The 13403-nt window shown below is 37.5% G+C and overlaps 1 protein-coding gene across 2 annotated transcripts in view; it reads left to right on the top strand.

The window, feature by feature from the left end:
- The window catches only part of mTor (serine/threonine-protein kinase Tor), a 415570-nt gene that overhangs the window by 371178 nt on the left and 30989 nt on the right, over positions 1 to 13403 (top strand). For both annotated transcript variants that reach the window (XM_067136412.2, XM_067136411.2), the window contains exons 35-36: positions 1035 to 1175; positions 4882 to 5087. In XM_067136412.2, the coding sequence (XP_066992513.2) occupies positions 1035 to 1175; positions 4882 to 5087 (347 nt within the window). The remainder of the gene's footprint in view (positions 1 to 1034; positions 1176 to 4881; positions 5088 to 13403) is intronic.

Here is a 13403-nt window from a genome sequence, read left to right as displayed (position 1 = left end):
AGCAGAAACAAGGTCGTTGAGGGCTGAAAAGAAATGGGTGTATGAGAACTGGGATTGATGTGGAGAGCATTTATCTACCGTATTTGAAGAAGGGAGTGTATCTGTGGAGACTGTCTTTGATTTATCCTTGTTTCTTCTTTCTGCTGCTCCCTCTTCCCACATTGGTCATTGTTTTTGTTCTATTTTGTTCATGTTCCTATCTTTCTATATATGACTTGACTTTTCACTTGTTTGTTCCTTTCCTGACCATTTTTTTTTTTTTCTGCTAGTGTTCTATCACTGTGCTAACACGTCAAAGGTTTTCGGTGACGCAAGGTTGGGAAAGGGCTAGGATTGGAAGTAGTGGCCATGGGCTGACTTAAGGCATAACCAGAGTATTTGCCTGATATGAAAAATGGGAAGAATGAAAAACCATCTACAAGTCTGCCAATGGTAGGATTCGAACCCACCATTTCCAAAATGCAAGCTCACAGCTATGAGACGCTAACTGCATGTTCGACTCACTTGGTCCTTTGCATTTCTTAATGCAAAATATAATTCTTACATTCTCAATAAACCGAGCAAGTGGCTGCACGATTTGGGTCACGTGGCTGTCAGCTTGCATTTGGGAGATAGTGGGTTGAAACCTCAGCCCTGAAGATGGTTGTCCGTGGTTTCCCATTTTCACACCATGCAATCAAGGCCACGGTCAATTCCTTCCCACTCCTAGCCTTTTCCTATCCCATCGTTGCCATAAGACCTATCTGTGTCAGTGTGATGTAGAGAAAAATTGTAAATAAATAAAAAAATTCTCAATAACATTTAACCATCTTCTCCAGTTTCTAAGTTTACTTTGAGAGTTTAGTTTCAGACCCATGGTTATTTGACTAAAACATTTGTTTTGGTCTCTTCTATGACTCCTGGAAGTTTTGAATATTGCATTTTGCAACACCTTCCTTACAGTATTCTCTAGTAATCCTGAATATTTTCTGTAGTCCTGAGTTCTTATAACTTGAGGTAGTTCATTGCATAGTTGTGAACCATCTTGCTTTCAGAGGTATGCTGTGATCCCTCTGTCTACCAACAGTGGGCTGATAGGTTGGGTGCCTCACTGTGACACCCTGCACACTCTCATCAGAGACTATCGGGAGAAGAAAAAGATTCTACTGAACATTGAACATCGCATCATGCTCAGGGTGAGTTACTCCATTTTCTAACCACATCATTCTTAGGGTACAAAGGAGAGCTGTAGTTGGCTCATTTAATTATCACACAATCCAGATTTTTCTTACACGCTGGTGTTAAGATTTCTATGATATACAATGTGTAAAATTAGAGACTAACTCTCTTAAACTCAAAAGGCATCAATATGTCATGCAGAGAAATGTTAGCTTTTCACCAGTCATTTGTTGCTCTATTTAAATTAGATAAATACTGTACCTCAAATTAGTCACAAAAATAACATAAAAAATAGTTGTAAAATTGAAGACTGTTTGCAGTCCAACGTAATTTACATCAGCAGGTTTGAGTCTATTTTTTTCTAAATTTGCTGAAATAAAATATTCTCTTTAAAGGATTAAATACAGTATAACTAATATTGCCAGCAAATTAAACAATTCCCTTGATAATTCTTCATCCTGTAGACTTGTGCAGAAGCTTAAAAACCACTAATTTATACCTTGAACTAATAGATGGAAACAGTGAAATCATACAAGAAACATTGCAAAACAAAACTTACCAGTTTAAACTCACGTCGTTAATAGGATGACCTTGAACTGCTAAAGTTTATATTTTTATGTCATTCCTGTTATCATTTCATTCTGTTCATTAAGTTCCTGGATACTGTAATACAGTAGAACCTCGATTATACGTTCCCCGAAACTACATTTTCCCGTATTATCCGTTCAAATTACGTGGTCCCGCGAGCATCCTAATTAAATCACGTTGTAAAAATCCCGCATCATCCGTTCATCGAAGAAACGATTTCCCGCATCAACCGTTCAGAAATTTCAGTCCCATCAATGCTAAATCCTCGATCACGCGTTTTTCAAGAAACTGTATCTCACGAAAGGACGGCTACGGCATTTAATTAAAGTTGTTTTAGGTTCATTTTTCACTTTATTTATCATTCTATTAATAAATCTGTTGGAATATCCGTTGCTAAGAGCGATTTGATGGATTATATTTATCTCTCTATTATGATTCTTCTTAGACATACAAGAGCGAAAAGAGAAAAAGAAATTCGTAGTTCTAACTTTTCGAAATAAGCACTCTTATCAACTGGCTAAAATTTTCAGGAAAAAGAACATCAATGTCACATACAAAACGGATAAAAATACTAATAAGATAATTTTCAATTCAGATAAAATAGAGAATAAATGTATATTTAATAAATCAGGAATTTACAAATTAACATGCCAAACTTGTAAACAACGATACATAGGACAGTCCGGAAGAAGTTTGGCTATAAGGTACAAAGAACAATTTAATGCGGTCAAACATAAAAGATATTCGGCAATGGGACAACATATGGTTGAAATGAATCATAAATTTACAGACATTTCCAATGACATGAAATTATTATGAATTCGATCAAAAAGGGAAAACTGATGAATGTTTTGGAAAATTTAGAAATTTACCTTACACAAAAATGTAATTCTGAATCAAGTTTAAATGAGAAAAGTACAGAAGATAACCCACTGTTTAGGCTAGCATATAATCATTTAAGGAACAAAAAGAAGAAGAAAAGAAGAAAAACTTGAAGATCCTAAATTTGTATAGTGTTCTCATTCAGTTCAACCAAAATTGTATGTATTGATCATTTTTATAATATTTCATAAGTTCTCTTTACTCTTTGATATGATGTACTGGGACACAATACTCCTTCAAATTGTAAAACAAAAGATTGTGTCATATTGTGTTATTCTTTGATCTAACCACTGATGAAGGGAATGGTTGAGATTTCCCGAAACATGTATGGTTTAATTAATAATGTTTCTTTCATTTAATGAGTGTATTGATCAAGACGGATTTAAATAAACTATTATAAATAGTTATATTATACATTCAGACCAGTCAATACGGACCAAACACAATATTAACCTATCATGGTTAAGTTTATTAACAGTAAGTGGTATGTTCCGAGCTGTCAGCGGAGAGATGGCGTGGAATGACATTAGTAGACGAATAAGTTTGAAAGGCGTTTATAAAAGTAGGAAAGATCACAATATGAAGATAAAGTTGGAATTCAAGAGGGCAAACTGGGGCAAATATTCATTTATAGGAAGGGGAGTTAGGGATTGGAATAACTTACCAAGGGAGATGTTCAATAAATTTCCAATTTCTTTGAAATCATTTTGGAAAAGGCTAGGAAAGCAACAGATAGGGAATCTGCCACCTGGGTGACTGCCCTAAATGCAGATCAGTATTGATTGATTGATTGATTGATTGATTGAATGGGTGAGACAATCTGTCTTATCCAGTGCTGTGTGTTCTTGCAAAGAGTTATTATCAATCAGATCAAACTGTTTATAGAAACAAAGAAGTTTAACATTTCTGGACATGCTTAATAGTATCAATTCACAGTACGTGCACTGTATTATTATTATTATTGTTGTTGTTGTTGTTGTTGTTCTCCACAGGAAATATGGATAGTAATGGGGTTCGGGATGCACCAAGTGCCTTACAATAATTGAAGTATTTACACATTATAATACAAATATTGATGTACAGGTATATACAAAACTGTAGATCACGGGATCTTCATTCTTGCGAGAGGAACGATCGCACAATGTTGCATGTTGACAGGAGGACAGAATGTTGCATAATTTTGTAGATGTTTGGTGGAAGACCCAGTTCTTGCAGACTCTTGTGAAGTGTGTGTGGAATGAGGCCGTTGACTGACGGAATCACAGGAACTATCCGTACCAGTTTCATCTTCCAGATCCTCTTGATCTCTTCTGCAAGTTCTTTGTACTTGTAGATTTTTCATGGTACTTCCTGTCAATGTTGGTGTCATTGGGGATAGCGATGTCAATCATGAAAGTTGTCCCAGTTTTCTTGTTTACCAGTATGATGTCTGGTCTGTTATGGTTGACTGTTTTGTCTGTCACTACAGCAGTGTCCCAATAAAGCTTAATCGGCTCGTTCTCCAGGAGTGGTGTTGGACGGTACTTGTAATAAGGGATACACTCCTGAATTAATTGGTTTTCCTGAGCAAGTGCCTGGTGTATAATTCCCGAGACATGATTGTGTCGTCTCGTGTATTCTACGAGGGCAAGTACTGGGCAGCCCGCAGTGATATGGTCGATAGTCTCAAGATGAACGGAGCATCATCTGCATTTGTCGGAGAGTACACTGGTATCTTTGATGATGTACATTTGTAATTGTTTGTAGCTATTACTTGGTCTTGTATAGCAACTGCAAATCCCTCTGTCTCCCCAAATAAGCACCCACTTTGTAACCACATGCACGACACATTCTTGTCTATGCTCTGTTGGTGTAGATTGCTGTAGTATTTTCCATGGAGGGTCTTCTCTCGCCAGGTCCTTTCTTTCTCCTACAGGGGTACTTGGTGATTTGTATGAGGGTCAGAGGCATTGTATTGATACAGAACAGTGTACTTGTCAGCAAGTACTACAGCTTTATGGAGAAGGCTGTTTTCTTACTTTTTATGGAAGTATCTCCTTAGGTTCTTTATCTGATTCAGGAGCATGACTTGCAGATCCAGTACTCCTCGGCCTCCCGATTTTTGTAGAAGAGTGACCCTTTCCATGCATGAATTTGGACGATGTAGTCTATAGGTGGTGAGCAAAGTTGTTGTTGTTGTTAATAATAATATACATGTCCTGTGTATGAAAGGTTATGAACTGCTGCTATTAATGAAATGATGGTATGTGGCAGATGGCTCCTGACTACGACCACCTCACGTTAATGCAGAAGGTAGAGGTGTTTGAGCATGCTTTGGAGCACACCCAAGGAGACGATCTGTCTCGTCTGCTGTGGCTCAAATCACCATCTTCTGAGGTTTGGTTTGATCGGCGCACCAACTACACACGTTCTCTCGCTGTCATGTCCATGGTGGGGTACATTTTGGGACTTGGAGACAGGTAAGCTACTGTTTGTTATAAACCATAAAATGTCTCTCTATTACTTAATGTTCTTGAAGAGAAGTCTAAGACTATGCCTGCTAGTCAAGTGCAGCTTTTGTAGGTATCTGGTGTGACCCATACTAGTTTGAAAAAGAGACTTAACAAGTTCAGTGCGGATCACGTGCTGGCATGTGACGCTAGTTTATAAGCATATGCAGAGAACGCGCCTAGCTTGTCATGGGACAGGTGCTAGGAAAAGTTAATAAGTGGTTTACCGTGTGGTAAGAAAGACTCTCCTTGTAATCCCGCACATCGTGTAAGTCCAATCTACTAGGAGGTTCATCCATAACCAGATTTACGCATGCACATTCCGTTTCCTACTTATTTCCTCTCTGTAGTTTTCATCGTACGTGATCATTCTTTTGGAGATCTTTGAGCAGCAAGACAACTTCAATGCGAGGTAAGACACTGAATTTTCTGTTTATTATTGCTTTAAGAGAATTACTAGTGATTCCGCTTTTGAAATAAATTCCACTACTGCAATAAGTTGAGTGAAAGGATTGAACTTGTAATTGTCATTTATTCGACCATCGTACTTATGAGTAGCATGAAAGAACTTGTAATAATAATTTTTGACTGAGCCATGATCCTGTGTTATAATTTTATTTATAGTTTATTCAGATGGCCGACAGTGCAGTTCCTTCAACATCACGAGGTCCAGCAAATGAATGGCGCACTTTGACAGAAGAAATAACGCCTCGGCATTTGGCAGTTTAGCAATGATAAAGACATTATGACTTAAAATTGTATAATAGAGAGTGTGAATATGAATATACTGGTATTTTAAGTTTGTAATCACACTTACGCATTTGTTTGCTATCCACTGTAAGTAATGCACAGTAAACTACCTGTGCACCTGGCACGTAATCTGCCCAGTGACCAGTATTACCTCTCATTTTCAACCACCATTCTGGTCACGCCCCAGGCGCTTTAGTGGGATAAGTCCTTGAGTTTGATATAACCCGTCGTACCAACGTTCAGAACTCTAATTATTACAACTTTTAAAGAGTTCCTCACAAATATCTTGCTCAGGTTGGTGGGTACAAATATTCAGTGAATGTGTTAATTGGATAAATTCAGACTTGAAAGTGGGGTTAGTTATGCATATGACAGTAGCAAGTGCAAAAGTGTTTAAAAGATAACATGTATTATTTTGACAAACATAGAAATATAGGAACATGAAGGATACCTAGGTATCCTTTTACGATGTATCATAGATCAGTGAGAGGATATCTCCAGTGTGCTGCTCTAAGCATATCATCTTCTTTTCCGAATTTGGCTATCTATGGACTGCATAGAACTTAAGGCTTTCTTCTCTTCTCTTCCCGAAACCTCTTTATACTTTTACTTCTCATTTTTATCTTCTCTTCGGAAATGATCCGTTTGGGCCTCCGTTTTAGTGGTTTCTCTTCAGATGATTGTCGACTCTTCTACTGAACTCTCTTCTATTGTGGATCATCTGCAATGTAATTCCAACTTTTGCATATTTCTTAACCTCTTCTACCCACTTGGAGGTGGCCTTTAACCTCATAATGTATTTGAAGATCCTTTTGGTCAGCCATATGTCATTCTTATTAGGTGTCTGTAGAATTTCAGCCTTCGTTTCCACATTGTGTCCGTTATCTTTTCAGTGGACTTGTAGAGCTCGTCATTTCTCCTTTTCTTCCAAGACTCATCAGTAGTCTTCCGAAAAATGAAAATCCACAGCCTGTTTCCAGTCATTCGACCAGGTCAGGAATAGAATGAATGAAGCCCCTATCTAGCGGTGAGGATAGGAATTGTGCCAGTTGCTGAAGCCTGTCGCACTCCTCTGGGGCAATGATTAATGAATGACAAATGAAATGAAATGATATTGGAAAGTGTTGCTGGAATGAAATGTGACACAGAAAACCAGAGTACATGGAGAAAAATCTGTCCTGCCTCTGTTTTGTCCAGCACAAATCTTGCATGGATTGACCGGGATCAGTAGTCTTCTATGGTCCCAGAATTTTCCTCAGAATCTTCCTTTCCTTCTTTTTGAGTTATTGCAGCTCCTCTTTTTTTATTTAAAATCAGGCACTATGAAGCGTACAATCCTTCCAGTTTTATTACAGAGTTATGTCTGATTCTGGCCTTGTAGGATATTGCCTGTTTATTATATGTGTTTTGTATTAGCTTGTAGGCCAGATCTAATTTTCTGGCTCTTGCCTTGTTTGCCTCTTTGTCCAGTCCGTTGGGTTGGATCCATTCACCGGGGTATTTGAACTTGTCTGTCCGTTTAATCTTGCTATGTTTTACCTCCATATACCTCTTACTTTGGTGCTTGTACTCCATATATTCAGTCTTTTCATGAGAGACTTTTAAGACCCACTTTTTCTGTGATATCATGCACGCTCATCCCAGGTGTATTCTACTTTTTCCTTCCAATTTCAGAGCTTCATCCCAGGTTTTCATTATTTTCTCCAGTAAGAAATAAATTGTATTTTCAATACAATATATCAAGTAAATGATATTACATCAGTCTTGGGACTAGTTTCAGCCAATCAGTGGCCATCTTCAGCCAAATAAAAATTAAGCAGATTATGTGATAACTACAACATATGTATACCAGACAAAGACAGTGTTGCAGGAATAATTATAACATTAAAACACATATAACAACAAAAATTATGGTTATGATCCTCTTGTCATAATATGATAGCTTTAAGTTGCTTAAGACCTCAGGCAAAGAAGTAAATATGGAAATAATAGCCAGAATTATGAATGAATAAACATACAGAAATGAAATTAAAAAGGAGAAAAATTATTTATGAGACATACCTCTAATGTCTGATGTAGAACAAGCACTGACTTGCTGGAGGAAGCAGGCAGGCTATGTAAACAAAGGAGTGGATAGGGAACAATCACTGACTTGTTGTTGGATGCAGGCAATGTAAACAAAGGAGTAGATGAGGAGAGGAGGGGAAGGGGGTAAAGAAAGAAGGGAGGGAAGGGAGAAGGAGAGGAGGGGTGTCTAAGGTGGGGCTGAAGGATGCGAAAATGAAGACTGCTGCTGAAAGGGGAATTTAAAAAGATTATAAAAGAAAGAATTCTTTTTATCTGAGACATGATTACTAAAGATAGGAATTAAAAGGTAAAATAAAATGTTTGATTTCCCATTGAAGAAGATCGGGGATAAACAGTCACCTCGTCTGACCCCTGTCTTTATTTCAAACAGAGCAGAGTTTTCTCCTAAAAACTTTCGAGATGGTGTCCGCCAGTGTTAGTTTGATGATTTCTCTTGTTTTCTTGCCAATTCCTAACTCGTCTAAAACACTAAATAAGATTTGTCTATCAGTTGAGTCGTATGCTTTTTTGAAGTCAACAAAGCTGGTGTTCTGGCTCCTTATCACTCTTGTTCTCAGAATGCTTTCAAGGTTGAATATCTGTTCACCAGGCGAGTTGGTCATGTGGTTAGGGTCGCACAGCTGTGAACTTGCATCCAGGAGATAGTGGCTCGAACTCTACTGTTGGCAGCCCTGAAGATGGTTTTCCGTGGTTTCCCATTTTCACACCAGGCAAATGCTGAGGCTGTACCTTAATTAAGGCCATGGCCACTTCCTTCCCACTCCTAGGCCTTTCCTATCCCATAGTCTCCATAAGACCTATCTATGTCGGTGCAACTTAAATCCAATTGTAAAAGAAAAGGAACATCTCTTCCTCGCCGAATCTCCCCTTTCGGAAACCACTCCTAGGCCTTTCCTGTTCTCGTAAATTATAAATTGCTAGATTTAAATTCCAGCCTAAAAGAACACCAGACTCTTCAGGTTTTATACATCTCGAAAGCGTGGTAACCATCTCCGTTTACAGCATTATAACGTGATACTTATTTTAACTCTCAGTCCATTTAACCACTTAATATGGCCATATTGGTCCCGTGCTTTGTTTCGTATGTCTCATCTAGAGAAGACATGTACTTGATCTGTGAACAGTGATACAAATTCTCTTCGTATATTGAATTTTGGCAACACTAAGTTGAACCCAGAATTTCAAGTTCCTATCAGTTATCTTAATAATCGTTACGCAGTAATTCAAGAAAGGGTGTTAAACTTTTATTTAATCTGTAACTTAGTATTGTAATTAAGGGTTATAAATTTCATGTTGTTGGTCCATATTGAACTGAGAATAACATATGAGTAACAACACAGTAAAGGTTTCCACCTATTCAATACAAAATATATTCACAATATTTTAAAATTACATGGAACTAGTTTCGACCCATCTAGGGGTCATCATCAGCCACATCAAAGCAAAGATCACTCTTGACGAAATCCTAAGAACATGTTAATTTTAACAGTAAGATTATTATGGAATAACAAGTGAATGTGGTAAATGAAAAGAGATGTTAGTATGGGACAGGTGAGTAATAGCTAATAAATATACAAGGAATATACATAAGAGGTTTGGAACAAAGTATAAAAGGGGCCTTAGTGTTGTAAAAATTACATAATCATGGAAAACAGTAAGTCCTTATAATGAAGAATGCAATGTGAAATGACACATAAAATTATATATGGCTTAGGAAGAGAGGAGGTGGTTTAGGAGGGGAAGAGGGCTTAAGGTGGGGTTGAAGGGTGCGGGAGAAAGGGTAATTGTCTCGGAAAAGTACCTTTGATTAAATTTAGGATTGAGTTTTGGTTGGCTGCATTATTGTTTCTGAGGAAAGTGATAAATAGATCGAAGAGTATGTTGGGTTTCTCTGAGATTTCATTGAGATTGTGTAAAGTATTGGTCTAGGTGTATGTAGTAATTTTCCATTATGTCGAGTAAAGGGCCCTTGTTTGCTAATACAAGGATATCCATGTCTTGTTCGATATTGGTGAAATTATGGTTATAATCTTGCATGTGTTGGCCGATGGCTGAAAACTTGTTGTATTTTATTGCGTTAGTGTGCTCGTGGTATCTGATATTGAAGTTTCTACCGGTTTGCCTGATGTAGGGGGGTGACAGCTAATCACACTAACCACTACACCACAGAGGCGGACATATTATACTTTATGGAAGTAAATATACAGTGTACTTATTTTTAGTGAGGAAAGCAACGGGAAACTACCTCACTTCTCATTTCCCTAGTACGCCTCTTCAGTGATGCCTGGGCCATCTATGACAGCTGATGGCAGAGCTGTTGAGGATCCCATCAGCGGCATCGCTGATGGACTGTACATACATATACTTATTTTTAATTTATTTCAGTCAGATTATTTAATGATATGAAATTAAATTTATGAAATGCATCATATAATTATTTTCTCTTTTGTGATTTAACAAAAGCAATGAAATACCATAGACATTATGGCTATACCTATATTGAAACTTCTCTTGAGATGTGAATAATAATAATAATAATAATAATAATAATAATAATAATAATAATAATAATAATAATAACGTAGATACTTCATCATCATAGACCGTTATGCCTTTCAGTGTTCAGTCTGCAAGCCTCTGTGAATTTGCTAAACACCGCCACAATCCCTGTATTTGAAAATAATACTTTTTTTTCTACAATGTGTTTTACGTCACACCGACACAGATAGGTCTTATGGCGACGATGGGATAGGAAATGTCTAGGAGTGGGAAAGGCTAGGAGTGGGAAGGAAGCGTCCGTGGCCTTAAGGTACAGCCCCATCATTTGTCTGGTGTGAAAATGGGAAGGCACAGAAACCATCTCCAGGGCTGCCGACACTGGGGCTCGAACCCACTATCTTCCGGATGCAAGCTCACAGCTGCGCACCCCTAACCACATGGCCAGCTCGCCCAGTGTGAATAATAATAATAATAATAATAATAATAATAATAATAATAATAATAATAATAATAATAATTCGTCAAAATCAATCTCTCTAATTTTAATAAAGCATTATAATACTTCTTTTCTCCCAGGACGTGTACATTAGGCCGTGTTGTAGTCACCTTAATCGTACTAAAACAACTAAAAGGGGTAGGGAACTGCACCTGGGTTGTATACCTTCTCACTGACTTGAAATCAACCAGTTGTTTTCTGTTATAATATATTCACACCTAAGCATTTCATCAATACATACAGCAGTACATATATTTGTTATAATCAAGCGTACGATAATAATGAACCTTACACAAATAATCCTAAGACTAGAAAGTTCCCCACTAACACATGAACATACTGTACATAACAAAGATAAAAGTACATGGTAAAACATGATTCCTCTTCTTAATACATTTTGCTAGTCCTTAATTAGAACATAATTTCCAAATGCTGTACATTTACATGAAAAAAGTATCCACTATGGAAAACCTCCCAGCTTCTACATCTAACATATAAATTAATTAATTCAGAATTACATGTAATAATGTATGTCTCGGCATTGTGATTTCTGTCTCGGTGCAATAACATAGTTCATAAGTATCACTTTACAATGCATTAAGTCTATGACATACACACTTCGAGAATAATAAAGTTTGCACTTTCTATCACTAATCTTCAAATAAATGAGTGCAAATTATTGCAGTAGGTTAGTATAAAAGTCAGCAATATGGTGCTCAAAAAATGCTTTGAACACTTTGCGAAAATATGAACGATGAGGTTAATTGAATGAACAGTTTGAGAATGATTAAATGGCATTAAGTACAGTACTAAGGAAAAAATGAAAATGTATCCTGCATGGGTACACAGTAATCTTAGGATTTTGAACAGCTATGATTCCTGCCAACCCTTCCGGTTTACCTGGAAACTTTCCGTTTATTAACTCTTTTTCCGATTTTCCGATTTATTGTTTATTCTTCCTATTTTTGACTAATATAACCTCACGTACAGTCAATACTCTTCCCCTAGGATAAAGGATAAATTCTTATGTGCTTGCATAATTTTCCCAACCTCATTTTCAAGCGTTTTTATTTGATGCTTTATTTTGCGAGTGTATCGTCCGTCGCCTTTATGTATTGTGTTTCCTGCTCGATACAGCAGCATGTATGCTTTACGGCTGGGGATTTGGGGCGGCAATCGTCCTACAAGCAAAAGAGGCTAGCAAGCGCTAGCGACTCAGTTAATCGGGACGAAATAATGAGTTTCTTATCATGTGGCTCGCGCACTATTAACATTGTTTCTGTGCGTAATTTCATTGGAGTTGTATGCCACACATGCCACATGTTTTTTTCTAGCGGTTCTGTGCTTTTCCCCGTGTCAAAGGCGTAATTTAATAATGTATGAGACATACCGATCTGTTTTGTATGTGGTAGTTTCACGTATTTCAGTGCATTTTTGTTTATTCTTACTTCATAATTTTAACGAGTTGAATGTATTTCAAAGAGTTGTTTCGGTGACAGTTTCTGGTATTTTCTCTTCACATTATGGCCAAAAAACAACAAACGCTATCTTCAAGTGTTCAGGGATACGTATAAAATTAAATTTATGTTCATTTTATAGTCTAATAAAGGAAGGAAGGAAGGAAGGAAGGAAGGAAGGAAGGAAGGAAGGAAGGAGTTGACAGAGCTGATCAATAGAGTAGAGGAAGCAAGCCTGGAAATTGGATTACGCCTAAATCTACAGAAAACCAAAGTCATGATTGTTGATCTTAAGAATAACAACAGTCCACATACCAAACAGATTGGAGGGTGTGAAGTTGTACATCAGTATGTATATCTAGGCTCTTTACTATCCAATTCTGGTGGTTCCAAAGATGAAATAAAGCGAAGAATTGAAATAGCAAAGGTAGCAATGATCCATCTGCGGAAGATCTGGAAAGATAATAACATCACCATTAATACAAAAAAGAAGCTCGTTGAATCTCTAGTCTTCTCAGTCTTCTTGTATGGCGCAGAAACGTGGACCATCCTCAAACGGGATCATGAACGGATAAAAAGCTTTGAAATGTGGTGCTGAAGGAAAATGTTAAGGATTCCTTGGACAGCTCATCGCACGAACCCATCAATCCTGAACCAACTTCAGATAAAAGTTTGTCTATCGTGTAAGGTCTCTCAGCGGATTGTATGCTACTTTGGACATATAATGTGCCGAGATGGTAGTCTTCAAAAGCTGATTGTTGAGGGCAAAATCCAGGGAACCAGACAACGAGGATGAGTACCAACGTGATGGATTGACATGGTGAACGGCCCCCTACAGATTTTTCTCACAGCAACCACATTGAAAGCTTTAGATAGGGAAGGATGGCGGAGTATGGTTCATCGGCTAGAGGGCTGAATATTATGATAGTCATGACGCCTCAGTCATGAGGCAAAATGAAGAAGAAGAAGAAGAAGAAGAAGAAGAAGAAGAAGAAG

This window comes from Anabrus simplex, chromosome 1 (genome assembly GCF_040414725.1).
Source record: "Anabrus simplex isolate iqAnaSimp1 chromosome 1, ASM4041472v1, whole genome shotgun sequence".
Classification (NCBI taxonomy): domain Eukaryota; kingdom Metazoa; phylum Arthropoda; class Insecta; order Orthoptera; family Tettigoniidae; genus Anabrus; species Anabrus simplex.
The sequence above is the reverse complement of the archived record's forward strand: the minus strand, read 5'-3'. Positions and strand labels throughout refer to the sequence as shown.